This window comes from Anabrus simplex, chromosome 1 (assembly GCF_040414725.1).
Source record: "Anabrus simplex isolate iqAnaSimp1 chromosome 1, ASM4041472v1, whole genome shotgun sequence".
Taxonomy (NCBI): Eukaryota; Metazoa; Arthropoda; class Insecta; order Orthoptera; family Tettigoniidae; genus Anabrus; species Anabrus simplex.
The window spans coordinates 1,364,011,209-1,364,038,692 of NC_090265.1; the positions used below are offsets into that span (position 1 = coordinate 1,364,011,209).

The following is a 27,484-nucleotide window of genomic DNA, read 5'->3' on the forward strand; positions in this document are numbered from 1 at the left end:
GGGACAAATAAAACGATTTATATTAACTGATATTCACTCTTACCTCAATAAAGATGATGTTGAAGAAATGCATGGAATCTGCACCTCACTGAGACTGACAGATGGGGGTTTGTTTTATATCACAAACACTGTTAATTTGTTCAACACGTCACGGTGAAAACTTACAGGACACATTGTGATATGTAATAACTTCAAGTCTTGGAACACAAGCATCAAATAAATGGTTGGTCTTTCTTTCCGTTCACATAAGTCAAGAAGAGTATCACAGTCTAGCATATTCACTACCTACTCGATTTTTATCAAAAGGGCTACAGTTCGAATCGTAGTCGATGAAATTAAGACAGGGTATGAAATAAGTTGTTTTCCGAGTTCTGCGCAAAAGGCAAAGTTCCCGTGGCTTTGCACATGAAGTTTAAAATAACAAATACATAGGTCACGAACATTTCTTGACCTTGAAAACATTTACTTTGTTGATAAATGCCACATTCTCGCTTTTCGCTTACGGGCAGCCTCTATTTTTTTAGATTTCTCTTTTGCAGCCAACCAACGCAAACGAAGTAAGGTTCGGATCTTAGCATATGATTTCAAGACTTGTGGATGGACGTCAGGAAAACGGCTTTTCAGCTTCACAAACATATTGTTCACAACTTCTGGTTCCCTGTTCAAATCTGTTCGTCCGTGAACTTCGAATTTAGTGATCATTTCCACATGCAAGTGGCTAGTCACTCTCAGGTATTCTAGAATTCAGAATGTCTAGTGTCTCATCGGCAAGCTGTATGAACGCACTAACATGTTCTTCCTCTGGCATCAAGTACCGGATCATCACAATCATCGGAAGGGACGAGCAAACCTCCCCGAGACAGCACGTGTATCCACCCCAGACTTGGGTCATCAGGCGGTGTCAACAACTCCCCTGTAGGCGTGCCCAGGGACCTGTCAAATTTTCGGCAGCGATGTACGATGAACCCCGCAACGTATTTGAATCCCTCCACACTACAGTCAGTATCTTCCCGTAAGGATAGATCATCACTATCAACAGCTGACAATTCAATGTCATTAATATCTTTGTCACCCTCAGTCACCGCCAGAGCTTCAGTCATCTCAGGGAGGATGTTGCCAAACATAGCCGAAATAACAAATTCTCCTCCTTCGGCAGGAGCTACAGGTGACACATTGGAAAGAGGAATATCGCTGGAATTGGCTCCTAACAACAACAGTCTGATCCTATTTTTGACATCAGGTGGAGATGGATGATCGTAAAAATGTCCAAGACCTCTTAGGCGCGAAAAGAAATTTTCCAGGCAATCTCGATTCAAACATGCTGTGAGAATGTATTTAACGCCGAAAGATTCCATGTCTTTGAAAAGGCAAAGCAGGGAACGGATACTTTTCAAAAATCCTTGTTGGAAGGAAAGCATATGTTTCGCAGAGCCAACACGCGTGTTCTCACAACATTCATAAAATTCTGTGAGGCATTTCTCCTGTTCATAGCGATGAATGCCAAACCCACATGCAAGTGGTTTGTCACTCTCAGGTATTCTAGAATTCAGAATGTCTAGTATCTCATCGGCAAGCTGTATGAACGCACTGACATGTTCTTCTTCTGGCGTCAAGTACCGGATAGCCTGTGCTGTTGTGTTAGAAAACAACTCAGCTGCTAATCGTACACGCTGTCGCTTCCTGCCTACCACATTCATATGATGCTGAGAAAGCTTAGGACACATTTTAAATTCACCACTATCCAGAACCAATAATTTTTCAATCACATTTTTCGTTGCTGGTTTTGTGCAAGGTAGTACAATACCTTTGTCCAAGAAGTGATTTCTCATTAACTTAAATAAATGAGGTACGTCAGCAAACACCCACACATTTCTGCTCGCATTGTGAGGATTAGGAAAATGAGTGTTTAGGTATGTTACCTCAAGTTCTTTCCGCACAGATGCATTCTTGGCTCCCATGTCTGGTACAGTAGCTATAACACTATACGGGACGCACTCTAAGGCCAATATTATTCTTTTCAGAAGCGTGGCTATCATTTGTACGTCAAAATCAAAGTAGACAGGTTGTTTCCAAGATGAAAACAACCCTTACCATAACAGCGAGAACATTGCTATGTGGGCCTACTATTCTGTCTTCTTCTTGGTCATAACAAATTCTGCTATCGATGTTCATTTCATCGAATGATACAACGCAAATTCGTTCTTTGTCGCTCAGTCTTTCAGCTTGCATTTTCATCAGAAGTAGAACGTCTCGCAGTATGCCTGGCCGACAGCGAAAGGAGCGGTTTATCCATGTTCTTAGCGTTGAAACTGCAGGCAGAGGGTATCCCATTTTTTCTCGCAAGTAAATGTAGCATTTATGAAAAACAGCACGTAGAGCAATCGCTTTACAAATGTCCTCCTTACTCCATTGAACTCGTTCAGATCCATTTAACAGATGTCTTATTTGGCTGGGTGAAAATATTTTCCTCAATATTCGTTTAACTTGGTCAGACACTAAAGTACCCATATTCTTCTTTAGTTTGTGAACATTTCTTTGTGAAATTGACAGCTTCTTCGCAAGACCTTTGTTTCGTAATTTTAATTTCATATTCACATCAGACAACCGAGGGTTTCTTGCTTCAAGAGCTGCAATAGTTTTTAGTAAGTTGTCCTTTTCTGAAGTAGCAGTAGGATTATCTTGTCTGTCAGTGTATTTGTCAGCTGTTCTCTTAATGGGTGATAGTTGTTTCAAAGTCTCAAGCCGGGCTGAGTGGCTCAGATGGTTAAGGCGCTGGCCTTCTAACCCGAACTTCGCAGGTTCGATCCTGGCTCAGTCCGGTGGTATTTGAAGGTACTCAAATACGACAGCCCCGTGTCGGTAGATTTACTAGCACGTAAAAGAACTCCTGCGGGACTAAATTCCGGCACCTTGGCGTCTCCGAAGACCTTAAAAAGTAGTTAGTGGGACGTAAAACAAATAACATTATTATTTATTATTTCAAAGTCTCATGAGCTCGTTTGTCGTACCGCTCTTTCCTCTCTTCTGCAGTAGGCGAGATCATGCAGGCACTAACTACAGGCATGTTATAATTCCTATTCACTAAACCAGCATTCGTGTTAATGCATGGCAACATAAGTGAGGGAACAGCCCCGGGTTCGAGCACCCACTTACGAGGCAAATTTAACAATTCAGACCTCAAGTCTCTTATGTAGTCTAAATGCTGAAAATGAAGAAAGTACATTCGAGCATTTTTAATATTTACCGAGTCTTTTCTGCAGCACTTCGATACCCAAACCTTTTGTAGTTTAATATCACGCGGGAAAGCATGCAAAACTATTTCACTTTCTTTGGTGTTTACTACAGCGCAGCCCGGCATTGTTTGTCACAATTCTAGAGCACTGTGAAGAATAGAAACGTCGTCACTGCATCACGACCGCCTGTTAAGCGATGTCTCTGTGAATACACTTTACGGCTTCCCAATTCACAATTATCTCATACCTTGTACCACGTAAGTTAAAGTCGAACAGCACAAACGAAAAAAGAAACTAGGTCCTCTGACACACTTTTAAACACCCACCCACGCACTGTAAACGTAAACAAATACATCCGATACATGTGATAACTGAAGGATTTGCGACGATCTACCCTGGTCCAGCGTGGCTAGCTGTTCCACTGTGACGTCATGCATTAAACGTGGAAAATGAAACACCTTCTGCGCACGGCTGAGTGCACCCCCCTGGTAAATTCTTACGTTGACATCTTGTTATCTCAGATGAGATGTCTATTAGGTTCCACCTATTCAGTACTAAGTACGTTTTTACTAATAACTTTTATTCAACTTAAGACGGGTTTCGACACATAAAATGTCATCCTCAGCCAAAAAATGAATCACAAATATATAAGCAAAGACATAATAATCAAAACTATTGTAGATACATATTGAAATATGATCATTAAAAATCTTTAACCGTCCATTCACACCGTGTGTTAAGATAAATCGCCATAACAGAACAGCAATGGCATAATAATTAAATCTGGCGAAGTAACACATTGAAGTATGCATATAGTCTCTCACTAATCAAAGAATAAAAGAAGGTTCTTCAATATGTAATATTTGTGCATCCGTTTAATAGAAGGCTCCGACAGGCTTCCAAAGTAAAGAGTCATTTAAAACATTCACACATGCTATGCGTCAACCAGAGCGTCGAGAACTTATTTGAATCACTTAGTATGAAATTTATACCTGATAAAAAATGTTAACACTGATGAATATTAAATCAGTCAGTGGTAAAAGACGTTAGTCTTGTGAGAAGGAGATATAAAATGTTATATGTGGTAGGTCTGGAGGGGAGAAGACGGATGGGTGTGGGGGGGGGGGAGAAAAAGATCTTGTTAGGGGAGTAGTAGGTTTAAGGTGGGTCTTGCGAATAGTGTATTTAATGTTCAGTCTTGACAGGTACAGTACCAACGCAATTATACAGCATTTTAGTGTCGAGGTTTTGCACAGATACATACACACGGAGAGAAAATTGCGAGAACTACACATCAGCAAATTTTAAGCACAAGAATAAGATATAGTGTATTTCTTCTTTGTTTATTGTAATTTTATTTATGGAACCTAAAAGTTGACAATTTACATTGATATAAGAAATTTAACCATTTTCCGTTACAGCCCTGCTCTGAATGGCCGCTACTGGGATATCTACCAACCTTCGGTGATAATGTCAACCTATCTGGTGGCTTTCATGGTGTCCGATTTCAAAGTTCTTGAATCAGGGATGTTTCGTTTTTGGTCCAAACCCAGCATTGTCGAACAGGGAAATTTCACTCTCAACATCAGTCCTGAATCTCTCAAGATTATGGAAGAATTCACTGGAATACCGTACAACTTGCCGAAACTGGACCATGTAGTTATTCCCACTTACAGTGGTGCAATGGAAAACTGGGGAATGATCATATACGGGTAAGCTACAATAACTAATTATATGCATCCAGTTCCAAATAAGAATATGAACCCTTCATTTTGTTGTGCTTCTCATCAAAAAGAAATATTAACTTTTTCCGTAGAAAATGTCTATCGTTTCGTACTAGTACTTGGTTTAACGATGAAAATTCGTCTGACCCCAAAACGTGTACAGCAGATTTCCTTCACTTATTTCATAAAGTCCAGCAAAAATATTGAATCTTTACCAACATAGATACTAAACGTCTCGAATTAAAAAATTCTAAATATCGATTTAATCAAACACTGAATAAATTTGCATTAAAATATGCGTTAGTACTTGAAGTCCTTTAAACTGTGTAAGAACAAATGGCAAGAACATTCCTTAGATTGGAAAGCTGTGGGTTCATGTTAGAAAATGCAATACTGAGGAACATACAATTTATACTGACGCAATATATAGTGTGTGTCATCCAATTACTGCATAACCACAGCTCAGGCGAGGCTTAGGCCGGCGGGAATTATAGTTTGCGCCGGGTAATACAAAAGCCAGTTAGATTAAGAGTCCGATAATTTATAATGCGCGTTAGAACCGCTCACCCCGAATTTCCAGTCATGAAGAGATTCTTATGGAGCAGATTAGGTTTCTCGGCACTCCAGTATCAGCTTTCTGAAAATGTACGTCCCACGTACGTGAAACCACTCTTCGTCGGAGAAGAGAATTAGATTGTGATCAATTTCTCCGTCATGCTCTTTATTCAAAATCAACTCACTAAACCTAATCCTACACACAGGAGCACCCGATTTATGTTCTTTCACCACAGTACATTTATAGGGTTTTAACTAAAATACCTTCGCAGCCCTTTGTACTGAACCGAAAGAAATTTCCGTTCGCTAATGAAGACGGGTAAGAGATTTCTTAGGAGAATTTATCAGGAATTGTCAAATGCATTCAAGAGTTCCTTCTGTTAGCACTGTACGACGCCGTCTTCACTTCTTATCATTACAGTAATATTTTCCAATTCAGAAAATATATTAACTAATCTATGGTCCGTTCCACGACTTGGATCTCGAACACCTGCGAATTATTCTTGAAATTATCTCTTAACAGGACGCGAGGATTCTGTACGGACATACGAAGATAAACACTTGATGTGGAATATAATAATAAGGCCTATTTTTTTTTTCATTTATTCTCACTTGACTTTGCACACAGGTATTGGTCTCACTGGAACACGAAACAAACTCCGATGCGAGACAAAGCCAGAACCGATAGTCCACGCAGGCTGCCTTCATCACACCTATCGGCTCAGTCACTTCCAGCCGCCGCTCCGGTTCCATGATAATTGTATATTTCTATAGTTTTGTTCCAGTACTGAGTCTCCGTAAAAAGCCTCCTTGGCTCAGGCGGCAGCACGCCGGCATCTCACCGCTGGGTTTCGTGGTTCAAATACCGGTCACTTCATGTGAGATTTGTGCTGGGCAAAGCGGAGGTGGGTCAGATTTATGTCCGGGTACTCTGGGTTTCCCTGTCATCTTTCATTCCAGCAACACTCTCTTATATCATTTAATCTGTCAGCCATTAAGCATTGCCCCAGAGGAGTGCGACAAGCTTCGGCAGCTGGCACAATTCCTATCCTCGCCGCTAGATGGGGGCTTCATTAATTCCATTCCTGACCCGGTCAAATGACTGGAAACAGGCTGTGGATTTTTCACTGAGTCTCCATAAAACACCGTGTGTAACAAAAATGTGTATACGAAAGTACCTTCAGTAATTCTAAGCCGTAAAATCTAGCAAACATATAAACACTGACTTGCAAAGAGTAAGTTCCAAAGAGTCTTCCCAAACAGATTTCAAGGTCAGATGGCTCAATAGTGTGTGGCGCGCATCCCCCATTTTGTGATGTAATTGGAGCTGGGAGCGTGCGCTAACTCGGTATCACGAAGCTATAGAACAGGGCCTCTGAGGGTATTTGCACTGTGCACGATGCAAAAGACGAGTTCGCTTGGTTGACCAGAGTGCAGACCTCCACTCCTTGATTTGGAGCAATAGCGCTGTCTCTCTCTTTCCCCACGCCTGTCTCGCTCGCTCCCCCTGTCTCCCTCTTCCTCACTTGCTCCGTAGCGCTCCAAATCCGAGCCGAGTTGAACCGAGCTTAGCCGAGTAGTCCAGAGATGAAGCGTTGGTCCGAGCCGAGCCGAGCGGGACCGATGCACTGTGCACAGGAACTCTGCGCCGCTGTTTGCACGCGTGAGATTTTGGACGTTTGAGAGGCCCTGCTGTAGACCTAGCACGTACCGCAAAGTGTCCTGTGTTTGCTCTACGAGAGCTCTGTCGAGAAAAGTTGGCTATGTCCGTGGGAATGTGTGAAATATTTGAGGTTTTCTTGAACATTTTCTAAGTATGTTAATTTAAGGGGTGTTCAAGCGTATAGCAAATGAAAGGAAGTAGAAATAATGAGTCAAAGAAAATCGAACAAGCCCAAGATGTCCATGGCTGGGTGTAAAGGCGACCGTAGACTAAGCTGGCATTTCATGTTTACACGTGTTAAGACGTATCAACACAACACAACACCAACACCAACACCAACACCAACACCAACACCAACACCAACACCAACACCAACACCAACACCAACACCAACACCAACGCAACACAATACAACATATCAGACTCAAACGATCACATTGCTCTGACGTGTTCGATTATGAAATTAATTTCCTTCAGTTAGGCCAAGGCTCTAAGTGATTGCCTTCCTTTACAATACCATTAATGAATTTGATTTTCAGGCAACAGTACTACATGGATGAGGACATTTTAGCGTAACTTGCTGAAGAGGAATAATGTGTAGCAGCTAATGGTATAGCATTCGTATTGGAGAATACAAGTGAGTTGGTACATCCAATGAATGCTGTGTATTGAGTACTCAGCCCGAAAGCTGGATTGATCCTCAACAGCTCAGTCACCAGCAGTCACAGATCGCATAGGCGTCACTGAGGGGGCATTTCAGGGAAGTTAGGATGAATTAGTTTCTCGCTTGCTTTCCTCGTCAAGCCGGAAGTCGCTATTACACATCAGTCTGCCAAGCCTCTGAAATTCCTGCATCAACCGACTATACGAGTAACATTTTCACACAATTCATAACAGGGACCGGCTGTGTAAGAAACTGTATTACTATCATCGGTGATACTTCAGTCACATTCATGGCGTGAAAGCCAAGAATGCGACTGAGACAGGTCCATGAAAGTATCAAATTTGATCTAGCCCATACCAGAAGACAAAATGCTGTGTAAACACTAAGATAATAAAGATTTACGTCCCACTAAACCACTTTTACGGCTTTCGGAGACGCCGAGGTGCTGAAAATTAATCCCGCAGGCGTGCCATTAAATCTACTCACACAAGACTGACGTATTTTAACACCTTCGAATACCACCGGACTGAGCCAGGATCGAACCTTCCAAGCTGGGGTTAGAAGGCCAGCCACTCAGCCCAGCCAATGCATACGGTGAAAGTAATACGCCATGACCAGAACTCCTCAATGAGGAAGAGCTTTCAAAATATATGCAAGAATATCGATAAGAGTTTTCTACGGTTCTGGACATAGTTAGGTCAAATATAGAAACATATAACTGCACCCATCTAGAAATATTCTGAGTTCGATAACACCGAGCTGCCAACACGTCGGTATCAAAATAAGACTACCTCGAAGGTTGATGACCGTGTCGTCTGGACAAGTAGGCGCATATAGTAATAAATTGCTCGAGTTCATACATGGGCATCAGAAAAAGTTTTCATTGCTCGCATTATAGGCTATACAGAGGAACTCAAATGCGGTTAACACGGCTATTTAATCATGTGAGTGAAGTGGTGTTAGGCATTAACTAAATCTTGAATAACAACACAAAATACTTTTTATACTTGGAAGCTTCATATTTTCTCATCTGTTATTTCTCAGTTAAAAGAAATAACCTCTGACTATAATGAAAAAGTAATTAGAAGTGAAAGAAAGAAAGAAAGAAAGAAAGAAATACGAATCAGGTGTACAATAATGAAGACAAAAGAAAATAATCATAACATAGGTTCCATCAAATACAGCAGGCGACACTTCTGGGTTAAAATGGGAGACAAGTCGCAAGTGGCGCCCCTAGTGGCTTGACCTGAAACTTCGCGTTAAATTCAAATATCAATGGAAATGTATATACGGAAATGGATAAATAAATTACGTCTAGAAAGAAAGTGTTACTAAGATATTAACTTCAAAATTGCTAAAGCAATTCTGGATAAATGAATGTAGAATTATTTAACAGGTTATTATTTAAAGACTGAAATTAGACATATAATCAAGATGTGAAATGGACTGCTGTGAAAGGGATTGATCTTTCATTTATTCATTACTTTTTTAGCTTTATAATTCCTGCCTGAACGTTCACGGCTAGATTTTTCTTTTTTCTCATTTAAAAGCATTGTATCATAATATTAAAACAATTGTCAACAAAAATATCGGCACATTCCTTACACACATGATTCAATGAATTTACATTTAAGAGCTGGACAATTTTCCTTTTAACTTGAAGCCTACTAACAGAAAAATCTATAAATTTAGCCTTAAAAAAATCAAACTTTCCCTATAAGCAATACTAGCCATAATGCCATTACATTAGGGTAAAGCAAATTTGCATCATCATATTGTTTAAACAAAATATGTACATTTCTTAAACTACCCACATTTTCTTCAGTGCGTGACAACGCATTACGGCATTCCAACCAGCCACACTCATGTGCATATGTATTTTCCTGAATTTAATCAAACCCACAGATCACACTTACAACAACACATCGGTATTGAAGGTTAACTGCTGCACTATGCAGTAAAATATGCGTATTAAATTTTAAGCCAGTTAAAATATGGGTCGAGCAGGTCATAAGATTATGAAGTACTATACAAATATCTTTGTCACTGGAAAAATATATATGGAAACACAATATTACTTACATTTTCTTGTCACGGGGGAAACGGAAGAAAGACCGCGCATTCTTCTCTGCTTCATAGTTACTGCAGCCAAACACAGCACATACCTTTCCCCTCATGTTAACAGAAGATATCAAGGAATGACACACGCTACTATTTAATTATATCAACTCGCTGGAAACGCATAAATAACACCAAAAACTTCACATACAAATACACGTGCTCTTAGGACAGAATCAGTAGTTCTCAGGTCAATCCGCTAGAGAGAGCTCTAATAGCTGTCCCTCGATATCTCGCTGAGTGTCGCATATTGTCTCTGCTGTATTTGGTTCCATTATGGGTTACGAATTGCTGCTTAGTTAACAATACTGTCTCTCGGTTTGAATTATTATCAACAACCATGTTCGGAAAAGGGGATCACAATATGATCTCTAACCTTCCCGCCCACACATTCACATTACCATATTTAACTCGTAATCTGCCAAGGAAAACGAAATGTAATATATATTATCTGAATAAAAGGTCATCAATTTCATCGAACCCAAATTGCAACATTAATTTTGCAATTAGCTATCGTGGGAGTAAGTTACGTTTAAACTTAAAAATATAGCACTTTCTTTTATTTGGCTTCAGAGGTAACACCAACTCGTTTTCGAAGTCTGATACGGTTCATCTTAATATGAATTAATTAAAGCAAAAAGAAGTGCAATTAATAACACAGGGATATTTTCTTATATTCTCAAGCGGACATTAATAAGGTTGGCATCCTCTAACAACAATATATACAACCTGGATAAACATAAAACAAAACAAAAATAGCATCACATAGCAACACCTGAAAGAAATTGACATGACCGTACATAAATCTAGCCCAGTAACAAACAGACAAATGAGCTCAACGTGGTTACGTAGACCCGAAAGGAAATAACAGAGAAATGTATACATTTCCAACCACGCTGAACAGGCATCGCAAACAAAGCTGAATGTTTGACGGTCCATATTTCCCAACAGTCTCACATCGACGTTCCAAATATGACCACGCATAAACTGTGCACATAAATGTAGATAAACTACGATGCGAAATTGCCGTGAATGACATTCTGATAACATCCTACATAATCCTTGATCATCTCAAATAATTACTGTGTTGGTCCATTGATAATTAATTGTCTCTCCGAAAATACAGCCTAACTAAATAATTTCAACATATTTGTAATAAATGACACCAATAGATGGATCATGACCACCTCAATCAACACGGACACGTGATGTAATAGTTTCACAAACACTGAGTGAAATACACCATATCCATGGATTCCCGTTTTGCTGTTAACCTTTCGAAGTGTTTTCCTTTCGTTTAATATAAATCCCACATTCACCACGATAACAAATTCTACATAACTCAATAGCAGTTGAAGCTCTTAAACGAAGTATGGAAACAGGGCAAAGTACAAAGCAAAGAGCCCAACACCCACGAAGAAGAAAAAGTAGAAGAATAAGAAGAAGAAAGCCGTTGCGTGTTCTGTCCACGGCCTGCTTCAGTGTTGCTGTGTAGAGATATTTTTCAAGTACAACACTTGAGATAAATCCCTTCAATTTGTGGTATATCTTATACTATTAAACGAGCAATTCCTGAGGCTACATAATCGCTTTCCTAGAAACGACTTCACAGATTTCTTTGAAAATCACAGACTAGAAGTTTCTTGGGACTATAAATCGATCGGTAAGGCTCTCATCTCCAGAAAAGTAATATATCAGGCATAGATTGTAATAACAACACTACTGCTTCCTTAAAAGGCACGCTAATGGCTGTGATCGTTAAGGAGTGATTTTTAAACTTGCGGCCCGGTGCCCAGCTTAGACGGTTCTAATCCCGGTCGTCGCGAACATTTTTATTATCAAATTGTTGGCCCGCAGGTTAGGAGAGGTGGTGGTAGGCAATTTTTAATACTATTAAACGAACACTTATTGATTTTCACGTTTTTACAGTGTGACATATAGTGACATCAATTTTTTGTTTTGCTAGTGGCTTTACATCGCACCGACACAGATAGGTCTTATGGCAACGATGGGATAAGAAAGGTCCAGGAGTTGGAAGGGAGCGGCCGTGGCATTAAGTAAGGTACAGCCCCAGCATTTGCCTGGTGTGAAAATGGGCAACTACGGAAAACCATATTCAGGGCTGTCGACAGTGGGATTCGGACCCACTATCTCCCGGATGCAAGCTCATAGCCGCGCGCCCCTAACCGCACGGCCAACTCGCCTGGTATTTTGGTTTTATTAGGAAGTCAGCTAAACAATATATTTTCCAGAAGTTTATCTACCATACAACAGATGACGGTCGAAGCTTGGTCAAAAAATAATTATTCATCTTTAATGGTCTTCGTATGGTTATGGTACTCCAGTTGTCAAGCTTTAAGTACTGAGAAGCAGATGGCGGTTTTCTAATGTAAACAGTGCAATTAGGAAGTCACTGCTAGACAGTACTGTTTAATCGTCTACCTTGTTTCATTGCAACAGATGGCAGTTTTATAATGGAAACAAATCTGTCCGCCTCTGTGGTTAGTGTGATTAACTGCCACCCCCGGAGGCCCGGGTTCGTTTCCCGGTCTGCCACGAAATTTGAAAAGTGGTACGAGGGCTGGAACGGGGTCCACTCATCCTCGGGAGGTCAAATGAGTAGAGGTGGGTTCGATTCCCACCTCAGCCATCCTGGAAGTGGTTTTCCGTGGTTTCCCATTTTTCCTCCAGGCAAATGCTGGGATGGTACCTAACTTAAGGCCACGGCCAATTCCTTCCCTCTTCCTTGTCTATCCCTTCCAATCTTCCCCATCCCCTGCAAGGCCCCTGTTCAGCATAGCAGGTGAGGCCGCCTGGGCGAGGTACTGGTCATTCTCCCCAGTTGTATCCCCCGACCAAGAGTCTGAAGCTCCAGGACACTGCCCTTGAGGCGGTAGAGGTGGGATCCCTCGCTGAGTCCGAGGGAAAAACCAACCCTGGAGGGTAAACAGATTAAGTAGAAGAAATACATCTTATCAATTCGTTTTTCATTAACAGTGTGTGTGTGTGTGTGTGTTTAAACAATGTCTCAAACGTGATCCACAAAAAACAACGAGCTATAACTTTCAAGCTTCGCGCTGTCCAAATAAGCCTGAAAATTCAAGTGAGGATTTACTGATGGATTCTTCTGAAGGTGAAAATATTAGAATCGACTTTCAACCTAACCGTACCGAGCTCGATAGCTGCAGTCGTTTAAGTGCGGCCAATATCCAGTTATCGGGAGATTGTGGGTTCGAGCCCCAGTGTCGGCAGCCCTGAAGATGGTTTTCCGTGGTTTCCCATTTTCACACCAGGCAAATGCCGGGGCTGTACCTTACTTAATGCCACGGCCGCTTCCTTCCAATTCCTAGGCCTTTCCTATCCCATCGTCGCCGTAAGACATATCTGTGTCGGTGCGACGTAAAGCAAATAGAAAAAAAAAAAAAAAAAAAACCTAACCGTGTTTCGGATCAAGACACACAGTCATTGACTCGCCCTACTCGTACCGCTAAAGCAACATGTATTGAGTTCATTTCAGTAATTGCACGTTCAGAAATATCCTATAGTTTAAATATTTTACGAGAACGCAACCAGCTGCGACGAGCTACTGAAAGTAGCAAGAGGAGAGCGCGACGACTACAGGATTTACAGCAGCGTGCGTCACGGCGTATACAGCCAGTGGAACAAAAGACCAACGAGAGCAGCTGTTAGAAGAAAAAGACGTCGTGATGCCAGACGCACAGCTTTAGAAAGGAATTGCTTACCAACATACAAATGTGACATTAGTGCAGACGTGCCATACGAAAGCTTCAAAGTTTTGTATATACACTACAGTGCTTTGCATTTCCAAGAATAACGTGTTTCTAATCGCATAAATCGCAATTCTTTCGGTGACTGCTGTTTTCATTGCATTGAATTGCATTGAAGCCACCAGAATTTTCAAATGAATGAATGCGTCGCTTTTTAAGCCATCCTCCGCTCCCGCAAAAATTTCACAAAAAGAAAATTAAATGTATCTTTTGCGCTAGCATCTTTCAGTGTGGACTGTGAACGAACAATAATTAGCCATGGTATTTATAGCTTTTCTGCTTGCGGACAAGTTTATCATAAATGAATATGACAGCCCATCCGACGTAGAAGTTTGAAGGAGAATTCGAACGGCCACAGTAAGACCAAATGTATTTTCTAGATCCTGATGACTCTGTTAATGAGCAAATAAATCAACCTCTTAATTCTAGAATTAGCACCTCTTTGATGGAATTACTGGAGCACATCATTTGAGCACACAATGTTTATGTACAGTGGTACACCATGATGAGAGAAGTAGAAGAGGAAGTAAATCGGAAATTTACTGCACAAGAAATGCCACCACCACACGTTAAACTTTTACTTAGAATGCCAGAGCTGGCTGGTCAGAGAAGGTTCAATATGCCCTTCTATAATGAGGTTTGTAAAGTACTTACAGTTAATGCATATCCGAGATTTCCTGATAATTAAATTAAAATATATCAGCGTAATAAAAACATAATCCATTTGGAGAATATTGATAAACGTGTAGAGCCATTTACTTATCAGTTGTTAATTTACACCTTACGCTAGCCGCCATCATGTAACTCAGGGCCTCTCAGGGTGCATGCGCGTGGTGCATGCACTGTGCACGGTGCAAAAGACGACTTGGCTTGGTTGACCAGAGTGCAGACCCCCCACTCCTCGATTTGGAGCAATAGCGCTGTCTCTCTCTTTCCTCACGCCTATCTCGCTCGCTCCGCCTGTCTCCCTCTCCCCCACTTGCGCCGTAGCGCTCCAAATCCGGGCTGAGTTGAGCCGAGTATAGCCGAGTAGAGCCGAGCATAGCCGAGTAGCCCAGAGACGAAGCGTTGATCCGAGCCATACCGAGCGGCACCGAGCGGCACCGATGCACAGTGCACGGAGCTCTTGCGCCTCGCTCTGCACGCGTGAGATTTTGGGCGTTTGAGAGGCCCTGGTGTATCTCGTCTTGAGATGTAATAGTATAGACTTTCGTTTCGACCTGAGCTTGTTAAATACTTATTGGATCTAGTAACAACAATGGGGCTTATTTACGATGAATTCCATACAACGCACTACATTTCATCGGAAAATGATTTAAACAGCATTTGATGGATACGTACATTCGTGTTGATTGTGACCGAATTCAATGGATAAAACGTAATCGAAATAAGATTCTCCAAGAAAAATGCATAGGAGTAACGGATTTCATAAATGAATTAGGTGAAAAAATGCCACAGTTGGCGAAAAAATTATGTTATCTTCTTCGTTTACAGGTTAAAATCGATATTACACAGAGAATTTTGAAGATACAATGGTTGTCGTTCGACAGCTTGCATCCCCTGATTTTTTCATCAAAATGACGTCAAACCCTAACTGGCCGGAAGTGAAACAAGCGGTGCGAATTTGTTTACAAGACGGGACTTACTTAGAACAGCTCCCACAAAGTTGTCCTCGTTCCGTAGCCAGAGTTGCTAATTTGAAATTCGATCAAATAGTAGAAGATATCGACAAAAGTCTGGTCTTTAGAAGGATCGCCGCTTTTCAACATACTATGGAATTCCAAAAGAGAGGACTGTCACATAACCTACGTACTTGCTTATGATTATGGCTACAGATGTCAACCAGAGGCACTAGACGATTTTATTTCAGCTGAAATATCCAGCAACAGTGATTTACTGTTAAGATAACTCGTACTCAAATGGATCATTCATAATCCATGTGAAGAACTAAATCCAAATGAGATGTGTAATGTCAACAAACGGGGACTGACAAAGTGTCCATTCGACTACCTACATTAAAACTTCTCAGACGACGGAAAACCAAATTATCGGCGACGCTACGACACGAAGTTGGACCAGCATAGTTCAGAATTTTCACACGAACATGCCGTTTATCGCAAGGGCATAAATAGTTATCAAATAACAAGAGACAATCGCCATGTATCCCTTTACAATGCATATTTACTGAAAAAGTTTGTCATATTGATGTTGAGAACGTGGGGAGTTACTGGCTTATATCTTTTCAAAGACATATACAAGGGACATGACTGTGCAGCAGAGGGTCAACATTAGAAGCTTACTTCATACACAATACAATTGTCCACCACTTCAAAACTAAGGCAACAAATTGTGTATCACAGTTCTCATGAGAGCTAATAAATCGAGGAATGTCGTACCTTAATTTATTTTTGAAGAACAAATATCAGTAATTTACAATGAAATGAACACATACATTGAAGGACGGTGTGTCACCACCAGAATGGTGTTGTCGATTACTTTCCTTTGAATTCACAAGAAAACACATAGCGTTCAACGCTTGAACGTACACTTACCAGATCGATATCGAATCTCTAACTTAGAAAAGGTTCGGGAAGATTTAGCCGTCACTAGTCAGAGAGGGTCAACATTAGAAGCTTACTTCAGACACAATTCAAAAATCAAACAATAAGAAGAGGTCAATCAACTGCATGGACGTTTTGAAACTTTACCGTATTGTTATTACTAGCAGATAACTCAACATTACAGATGGATAGGAAGATCTAGTGAATGAGAGCAGATATTTCGCCAGCGGTAGGTCGTTGCCCAACCAGTACTATACCATTTGCGATTGTTGTTTACCGTGTACAAGCAAGACCGACTCCAATCCTCAGACCTTAATGCTACTTTCGATCGTTCAAAGATGGCGAATCGAGTAGCCGGAATTGTTGGAAATCTGGATTTGTTTTGGTTTGTTGTTATCGTATGTAGTCTGTGTAATTTTATGAAAGTTGACGATAAATGTTAGTTTCTTTGTAGAATATAAGTGTGCGAGTGTATTCACATGAGTCAGTGGACACATAAGATCAGTATTTATACGCAGTAATGTAAGAATATGCTTGTTTTAATAGTGCACTATGTGGACCAGGTTAGTAGTCTAACTATGGCAATGCCTCTCATACAACTATTCTTAACTTTCCTACGGAATAGAACATTAAGATAGAAATCGATTAGGAATATATATCGTGATTATTTTGAAGCCCATGGCAAAACCGCAGCGTGCATACATCATTTTGAGAATAAGTCTGTGGTTAGGGAAGCCGTTTCTCTACTTCCAAACTATTCGTCTTCCTCGAAAAATATAAATTTAGATATAATACAATGGATATTGTATTATTCCGTCAGTGTCTATGTGCTTCAAAGTGTCGAGTGATTTAGATACAAGTTTATTTTACAATAATGTGTGCTTTGCCTGCGTAAATGTTTTGCTGGATCTTGGAAGTATTCTCATTTAATCCTCCTGCTAATTTCAGCAGTCAGAAACCATCTGTTATTGTTGATGATTTCAATAGTCATAGCACTGTTTGGGGTTATTCTGAAGATGATTCAAATGGAGATGGCAACGTGGATACAACCCGGATCTTATTTTTGTGAGCCAGATATTAGCTAATCAAAGCATAAAGTACACTTGTACACCGATTCCTAACACACAACACCGCCCAATTATGTGTCAGTTGGTACCAGCAATCCGGCCACACACCGTGCACTTCAGGCGAAGGTACAATTTCAAGAAGGCGGACTGGCAGAGGTTTACCACAATGCTTGATGAGAGGATTACAACAATTGATCCCGTTCCAAAGGCATATGAAGAGTTCTTGGAAGTCGTCCAGTATTGCTCCAGAAAAGCTATTCCTCGAGGATGTAGGACCAGTTACATTCAAGGTCTTACCTCTGAAACATCCACTTTGCTGAAAGAATATCAAGACCTTTTCAAAAAAGATCCTTTCAGTGACGAAACTATCCACAGGAGACAGCGTGTTATTTCCTCCATTTCAGAATCCAAACGTAACCAATGGATTAAATTAATGGAAGAGATGGATATGGGAAGAAACAGTTACAACGCGTGGAGATTACTTAGGCACCTCAGTAATGATACAACTAAGACTTTAGTACATAGCAACGTTTCTGCAAACAAATAGCTAGTCAGTTCGTAGAGAGCGGCAAATCAAATAAAGCTGGGAGAGGATCAAAACAAAAAGAAGAAAAGCCGACTAATCAGGAAAACAGCATTCTCTCTAACCGGTTTGCTATGGAAGATCTACATAGGGTGCTGAATAAATGCAAAAATGGTAAGGCGGCAGGTCTTGATGACATTTGTATTGAGCAACTCAAAAGATTTGGTCCTGTCAGTAAGCAATGGCTCTTGGACTTATTCAACAACTGCATCAAATATTGCAAAATTCCTAAACTGTGGAGAAAAGCAAGAGTTATAGCAATACTCAAACCTGGAAAGAATGCAGATGATCCGAAGAACTACCGACCAATCTCTTTGTTGTGCCATTTATACAAAATCTTAGAAAGAATGACTCTGGGCAGACTATCTGAAGTGATAGACCCAGTACTCATACCAGAACAAGCCGGCTTTCGACCAGGGAAAAGTTGTACATCCCAAATACTGCACCTCACACAAATATAGAAGACGGCTATGAAAACAACAAAGTCACTGCAGTAGATTTTGTTGACTTGAAATCAGCCTACGATACAGTTAATCACCATATACTGCTTCGTAAAATGCGCAGTATAACTAAGGACTATAAACTCACCCAAATGATTGAGTGCTTTCTACAGAACAGAAGTTTGTTTTGTTGAATTCCAAGACCAGAGGAGTAGATGGAGGAACTTAAAGAATGGCCTTCCACAAGGGAGTGTGCCGTCACCTATACATTTCAACATCTACACCAATGATCAGCCTCGCCCACAAGGGACAAAGAGCTTTATTTATGCAGACGATGTCGCTCTGGCAGCTCAAGAGGAAACGTTTGAACTAGTTGAAGAGAAGCTCTCCCATGCTCTACAAATTCTAAGTGGTTATTACCAAGAGAACTACTTAAACCAAACCCATCAAAAACACAAGTCTGTGCCTTCCACCTATAAATCCACAGACAGCGAGAAAATTGCAAGTGATTTGGGAAGGTAAAATATTAGAACACTGCTTCACTCCCAAATATCTAGGAATAACTCTTGACCGAGCACTAACCTATAAAACACATTGTCTGAATACCAAAAGGAAGGTATTTGCAAGGAACAACATTATCCGGAAATTATCGGGTTCAACCTGGGTGACGCATCCTCTCCTTTTAAGAATATCAGCAATAGCCCTCTGTTATTCAGCAGCAGAATACGCCTGCCTTGTCTGGTGTAGATCTAGTCATGCTAATCAAGTGGATGTCGCCTTAAATGAAACCTGCAGACTCATTACAGGATGTTTGAGATCTACACCACTTGATAAAGTTTATTGTCTAGCAGGTATCCCACCTCCAGATATCCACCGTGAGTGTGCATCCAGACTGGAGAAATCTAAAGCACTGAACCTGACGACCCATACTTTATATGGGTACCATCCAGCAACCCAACGGCTCAAATTAAGGAAAAGCTTTCTCCATACAACTGAAAGCCTCACTGAATCACCATCGAACTTCAGAGTGAATTCATGGCGTTCCAGATCCAGCCACCTTGCAGGATGGATGACGTCTTCCGAAAGACTTCCTCCAGGCCACGAGGAAAGCTGGTCAACATGGAAGACGCTCAACAGGTTGCGTTCAGGAGTTGGAAGAACAAAGACCAACATGAGAAAGTGGGGTTTTGTCTCTGACTCCACTCTATGTGAATGTGGTGAAGAACAGACAATGAGCCATCTCCTTGTTTGTAACTTGTGTCCAACTACTTGATCTCTCCAGAATGTGATGGACGCTACCAAGGAAGCATGCAAATTAGCCGCTTACTGGTCACACCACAATTAATTAATTTTGTATTTATGGAGAGCTTAAATCACATCGTTACCTGCCATCATCAGAAGTGATTAATGATTATAGTACCAGATTTGTTATTGTCCTGTTATTATTATTGTAAGTATAATTTATGTTTCTGACACGATTAGATTAAATTAAAAACGTAGGGTTTTACACTACCAACACATTCCGATTCATGTTGTGGTTATCTGTTATCAAGCAGACTGCGCCGAACTGAAGCTCGTGCATGTGGTTAAATATCAATGTTTAGTCAATACAGTTTTTGCACTCATGTTCTTTAATGAGTAAAAACCTATTATATCTTTAGTGGCTGAACGTTTCATTATTAAGGTTACTATCATTGTGTGAAGTTCTGTTGTACCATATGTCAACATTACCAGGGCCGCGGTGTACTTGGGCTGAGTGACTCAGACGGTTAAGGCGCTGGCCTTCTGAACCCAACTTGGCAGATTCGATCCTGGCTCAGTCCGGTGGTATTTGAAGGGCTCAAATGCGTCAGCCTCGTGTCGGTAGATTTACTGGCATGTAAAAGAACTAATGCAGGACTATGTTTCGATACTTCGAGGTCTCCGAAAACCGTAACGAATGTAGTTAGTGGGACGTAAAGCCAATAACATTATTATTTCGAATGTACTTCCTATTCGTTGGGTGCTGAATTTAAGAAATTGTCCACCACTTCAAAACTAAGGCAACGAAGTGTGTTTCACAGCTCTCATGAGAGCGAATAAATCGAGGAATTTCGTACCTTAATTTGTTTTGAAACATTCAAAATTATGTTAGAAGTACCATTTTTACAGTTTTATCATGTATTTTCATATAGGCCTATCCAGCTAAGTGAAATCTAAGAAAAAGCGTTATTTGACGAATTGAAATTTCTAAGTAATCAGCTTGTTGGTCTCTTTTCCAGTAGAATATATGTGATTCTCGTTGGCGAAGCGTTTTCGTACCTGTAAAAGTGATTTTCCCTATGATGTTACATATATAATTTTAATTTACCGCCGTTTATATAATACGTAGGTGATATTTTCGTGTTAGCCAATACCAGCAATCCGGCTACTTCGGCCGCCATGTTTTTTTAATATTACGGTCTGAGGATTGGAGTCGGTCTTGGTACAAGACGCAACAAGTTTTGAAGACCTTCGAACTGTAAATGACATCGGATATGAGACATGTGAACAAGCTTGCTTTGCTCGTGGTTTAACTTACGACGATCAGCAATGGGTAGAAGGATTACGAGAATCTGCCTTATCTTAAATGCCCACAGCGATGCGAAGCATTTTTATGCAAGTACAGCATTAATCTTCGAATCTCCTGAAAACTTTAAGCGGCATTTGGAAAAATTTAAAGTCATTCTGGCAGAAGTTCTTTTTAATCATGCAGTTCGGTGAAACGGACAATCTACAGAAGAAGCAAATAAAAGCGCATACAATATTCATCATCATCACCACAGGTTGTTCTGCGATCCGGCAGGTCCAGTCATGGCTGTGACCTCCATATCTCTCGATCTTGTGCCCTTTTCTTCACTTCTGCATAATCTTCCTTTCTTTTTTAATGCAGTCTAATAACTGGTATCGTCTCCTTCCCCTTCCTCATTTTCCTTTTACCATCCCTTCAATTGCTACTCGTAGTAAAGTGTTGTGTCTTAGATTATGCCCTATCCAAGTTTTCTTCCTATTTTGGATTGCGGTCAGCATGTTCCTCACTTCTCCCACTCTCTTCAGAACTTCCCCGTTTGATATTTTATCTTCCCACTTTATACTCCTTCAATTTTTCTCCAAATCCACATCTCAAATGCCTCTATTCTTCTCTGTTCTTCCTTCCTTAATGTCCAAGTTTCAGCGCCATACAGAGCTATACTCCATATGTAACACCTTGCAAGTCTCTTCCTCAGATCTTTCTCTAGCAGGCCACAAAACAGTTTTTTCTTCTTGTTGAAGCTTTCTTTGGCTAAGGCAATTCGAGCTTTTATGTCTGTTATAGAGTGAAGGTCTTCAGTCACAATACTTCCAAGATACTTAAACTTATTCACCTGTTCAATAAATTCTCCCCTATCTTGATTGTCGCTTTTTCACCTTTACCTCCAAGTATCATGAATTTGGTTTTATTTTTGTTTATGCTCATTCCATACTCTTCACACTTTTTGTTTAATTCTCTCAGCATTTTGCGGAGGTCCTTCACATTTTCAGCTATTACTGCCATATCATCAGCAAATCTTATACATTTTTCTCTTACCTCAAACGTTGACACCTCTTTTACCGTCCAAGCATTCACAAAATTAATAATTTCCTCCAAGTAAATATTAAACAATTTGGTGATAAGCAGCAACCCTGTCTAACACCTTTTCCCAGACTGATTTCTTCTGTTAATTCTCCTCTTATTCTCACTCTTGCTGTTTGGTTGTAATATAATTCCTTGATCAGTCTTCTCTCTCTCCATTCCACTCCATGTTTTTTAAGTATCTCCAAGAGCTTATCCCACCTCACTATTGCCTATAAATTCAACACTGAAGCAACAAAAGGTGAAAATTTACAATACTCGGTACAAACGTTTGGCTTTGAGGGCATTGACGATTACGAGAATGAAATAAATAAGGTTATTCTTAATGCCGGGCAATCAGTAGCACTGGGAGAACAAATGTATCGGCTTCTCAGGGAGAAACAAATATAAATCGTAAGTACCATTACTTTGTGCAGTAAACTGTGGAAACAAAATGCATTTTTGTTGATGGTCCAAGTGACACTGGGAGGACTTTATCTATAAAACTTTCTACTACATGGTCACTGGAAGACATCTTAACGTAACATTTACAGCATTTACATGTATCGCATCCATACTACTCCCCAACGGTCGGACTTCTCATAAAACCTTTGGGCTCAAAGTAACACTAACACCAGAGTCAGTTTCGAGTATCAAACCAGGATCGTCCAAAGCCAGGAAATTAGCGGAAACATATATTTTTCTTATGGATGAAGTTCCGATGCTTCCAAAATACGGACTGAATATATTGTATACAATGAGGCCACAGCACGAGTTTCAAACGGAGGATTGTGACGACATTTAGTAAATTCACAGAGGCTTCCAGACTGAACGCTGAAAGGCATAACGGTCTATAATGATGTATTGCCTCCTATTTAACCGGTGTAGTTCAGCGAGCTGCCCCAGTTTTAGAAGCATTTAAAGGACAGGGGTCGACGACAATGCGAAATAAATAATTTAAAAACAGGCTTGACATTTATTATAAGACATGCACATAATAAAATGTTAACAGAAATAATTCTTGCTGTGTATCGTTTTACAACTCACGAATTTGTTTTTACAATCGTTGAATAAATATACAGAAATAACTTCACATTGTTGGTTGATGCAGTCACATCTGGACTATTCTGTGAAATAATAAATGAAAAATTTATTCTTTTGTGTACGCAAAAGTGAGAATAAAAGGATGAACTACATCCTAATAATATCCACCAATAATCTGTGAGATTTTGCAACATATTATTAGTTGAATTATTTTACACAAGAATCAAAAAATTATAACTGTTCACACCATGTACGTGGTTAATGACCGTGTGCTGCTACATTTAATCCGTTCAATATTTACCAAAAAAACCGCTCGACTCTATCTCAAATGAAAATTGTCTCTCATTAACACAAGTTACTTACAAATGTGAACTGTAAATCCCTTAAGAAAATGATTCTATAAATGTTTAGAGTTGATTACGGTGTTGAATAAACTTTGTACTCATTAGTTACATTTAATATGACAATAATATATTTTAATTAACTTTCTTTGGTTCTACTTGCTTTATTTAGAAAATTCATCGATCTTATTTAAATCGCATAAAATTTTGTTAACATTGGATTAAATCTGTTACTAATCTCTGCCTTGAGAATTAAATAACACTTCACAATCTATATAAATAAAATCGTAACGACCGTGTGTCTGTACATTGACTATTTGGGCGAAATTTTCGTACAGTTATCCTTTTCAGGTGTAATAATGACCATCAGCATAATTTTTATCTTTGGTGTCTGTTTGTCTGTCCTATAACTTGAAAACTACTGGATATATTTCTAACAAACTTCATATTTAGAACCCACCTGTCCTTGGATAGGTTTTAGGGTAAACATTGTTTCTAAATCTCTGAACTAACTGGGGTTTTATACGAAACCGAAACCGTGGTTTTGCACTCCCTAAAATTATCCACAACCAAACTTAATGGAAATCTACCTGCCTTAATGAAAATTAATTTCTGAACCTCTTTTCTCATGTGCATCATTTCGATGACAGGATTAATAAGGGATATATCATTAACGGACCGTTTTTTCGGTACAAATCCCACCGGACTTACCGCAAGAGCGGGTGCGTGTAAAGCGTTTTTCTTACAACTTGAAAACTACTGAAGATATTTGAACCAAACTTTATATTTAGCATCCACCTGTTCAAGGGCAGGTTTTTTGGTGTCTGTCTGTCTGTTTGTTTGTCTGTTTGTCTCTCTTTCTATAACTTGAAACGACTGGATATATTTCAACCAAACTTCATATTTAGAATCCACCTGTCCTTGGGTAGGTTTTAGGGAAAATATTGTTTCGAAATCCCTGAACTCACTGCGGGTTTATACGAAACCGAAACCGTGATTTTGCACTCCTTCAAAATATACACAACCAAACTTAATGGAAATCTACCTGCCTTAATGGAAATTAATTTCTAAGCCTTTTTTACTCATGTGCATCATTTCAATACCAGATACCAGGGAGATATCATTAACGAAACACACACAAATGAGTGAATGATGTGGGTAGATTTGGCTGTTGGAGAAATTACGACGAGAATTGTCTTAGTCTATTCACCATATAGTGGTGCAGATGAGGATGAAGTTTACAAGTCTTGTGAAGCGTTGAGGGGCATCGTAGTCATGGTTAACGCCAAGAATAAGATTGTGCTAATGGGAGATTTCAATGTCAGACTAGGAAATAGAACTGAAGGACACGAAACGGTGATGGGAAAATGTAAAAGCTAATAGGATCGGAAAGCGTTTACTATATGTCTGTGCTAGTATGTGATTAGCAGTTACGAATATATTATTCAAGCATAAGTCTATTCACCACAACACATTGAAGGGTAGGATTACCAGATCCACAATGGACTATATAACAACAGACATTTAATTCAGGAAATCTGTAAAAATTCGCGTTTATTCCGAGGATTGTTTAATGATAGGCCACTTTCTGATCTGCAGTGAATCAAGTGTCTCTAGGCCCAGCACGGAGAAAGTGAAATCTGTCTGCAGACGAATAAGGGTAGAAAATCTCCTGGACGAGGAAATTATACAGAAGTACACGGATATCATTAGTGAAAAGTTCAAAACAATACACAGTAAGAAGGTTCAGGGCATATAAAGAGAATGGGAGGCATACAGTGATGCTGTTGTAGGAACAGCAAGGAAATGCCTGGGAATAACTGTGTATAAACAAGGGAAAAAAGCGAACCTTGGTGGAATGAGGAAGTGACGGCTACTTGCAAACGTCAAAGGAGAGCATATCAGAAATGCCTCTTAACAGGGACTGGTGCAGATAGGGAGTTGTACGTAGATGAAAGAAACAGAGCAAAATGATTAATTGCTATTTGCTTTATGTCGCACCTACACAGATATGACTTACGGCGACGATGGGAGAGGCAAGGCCTAGGAAATGGAAGGAAGCGGTCGTGGCCTTAATTAAGGTACAGCCCCGGCATTTGCCTGGTGTGAAAGTGGGAAACCACGGAAAACCATCTTCAGGGCTGCCGACAGTGGGGCTCGAACCCACTATCTTGGTGAATCCAAGAGGTTGTGAGAAGATTTCTGTAATAACGTGGAAAGGCTAGGTCAAGCGTCAGGAAAACCTTTCTGGAAAATAAAAAAGTCTTAGAAAGGGAGGGGAAAAAAGAAATGCATAGTGTTTTGGGTAAATCAGATGAACTCATAATAGACCCCTGGGAATCATTGGAAAAGTGGAAGGAATATTTTGAAAATCTTTTCAACATGAAAGGAAATCTTTCTGGTCACGTTACGAACAACCTATTTCATCGGAAGGAGGACAATGATGTTGGTGAAATTACGCTTAAAAAAAAGTGGAAAGTGTGGTAAATAAACTCCACTGTCATAAAGCAGCAGGAATTGATGAAATTAGACCCGATATGGTGAAATATAACGAGACGATGTGGCTGAAATGGCTTCAAGGAGTAATAAAATTAGCATGGGATATTGTTGAGGTACCTTCTGACTGGACAAAAGCAGTAATTGCACCTACCTATAAGCAAGGGAACAGGAAGGATTACAGCAACTCTCGAGGTATTTCACTGATCAGTATACGAGGCAAGGTGTTCACTGGCATTATGGAAGGGGTGGTGCAGTGAACGGTTCAGAGTATTTTGGATGGAAACCAGTGTGGTTTCAGACCACAGAGGTGCCGTCAGGATTAGATTTTCAGTATGCGCCAGGTACTGAATAATGCTACGTAGGGAATAGAGAATTATGTTTATTTTTCGTAGATCTAGAGAAGCCATATGACAGAATACCGATGAAAAACATGTTAGCCGTACTGAGGGACTCTGCGATTGAGGTAAAAGTATAAAGAGCAATCAAATATATTTATGTTAACAATTGGGCTGCAGTGAGAACTGGTGGCAAAATGAGTTCCTGGTTCAAGTTACTTACAGAGGTTAGACAGGTCTGTAATCGTTTACCTTTGTTGTTCATAGTTTATATGGATCATCTACTGAAAGGTATAAAGTGATAGAGACGGATTCAGTTAGGTGGAAATATAGTAAGCAGTTTGGCCTATGAGGACGACTTGTCTTAAAAGCAGATTGTGCTGAAATCCTGCCGTCTAATATCTTGGAACTTTAGAAATAGGTACAATGAATATGATATGAAAATTAGCTTTTCCAAGACCAGAATTATGTAAGTAGGTAAGAAATCTTAGAGAACTGAATGTCAGGTTGCGAATACAAAGCTGGAACAGGTATATAATTTCATGTATTTAGGATGTGTACTCTATCAGGGTGGTAGTATAGTAAGTGAGATTGAATGAAGGTGCAGCAAAGATGATATTTTGAGCTCGCAGTTGTGATGAACAGTATTCTGTAAGAAGGAAGTCACCTTGCGTACGAAACCATCTTTACACTGGTCTGTTTTTAGGCAGTTTTCCTCTTATATATACGACCGTGAGATTGCAGTAGCTTCTACCTCCAGATCATTCTGGTTACCTGGTCCATTATCAATCCTATTCTAGCTTCTTCAAGGGGGCTTTCCTTACCGCGAGCCTGAACAATTCACTTGCGCTATTGTTTTGCTTGGTGCTGACCCTGCTAACATTGTCGCCGTTACACCGCGAATATTATCTTTCGCTGGCATTCTTGTCGGCCACCGCAATAGGCCTTAATAATAATAATAATAATAATAATAATAATAATAATAATAATAATAATAATAATAATAATAATAATAATAATAATAATAATAATAATAATAATAATAATAATAATTGATCTCCCTAGTGGTAGGCAACACTTTAAATGCCTGAGAGTAGTGAAATCTTACTGAAATATGCTGAAGTTTCTGAAGAGTATTTGATTTTCAGTTTATTAACAGATATCTTTACTTTTGGTTTCGAGTGCCACCTAGGGGCCTGGAAAGTGAATTGCTTAGGCCCGTATTCACAAACGTCAGCAAAAGCTTTTATCTTAATTTA

General features: G+C 39.9%; 1 protein-coding gene across 1 annotated transcript in view; it reads left to right on the top strand.

Moving 5' to 3' along the window:
* LOC136859064 (uncharacterized) overlaps positions 1 to 27,484 on the top strand; it is a 792,234-nt gene that overhangs the window by 536,434 nt on the left and 228,316 nt on the right. Inside the window, exon 33 of the mRNA XM_068225768.1 lies at positions 4,655 to 4,945. Within this exon, the coding sequence (XP_068081869.1) occupies positions 4,655 to 4,945 (291 nt within the window). The remainder of the gene's footprint in view (positions 1 to 4,654; positions 4,946 to 27,484) is intronic.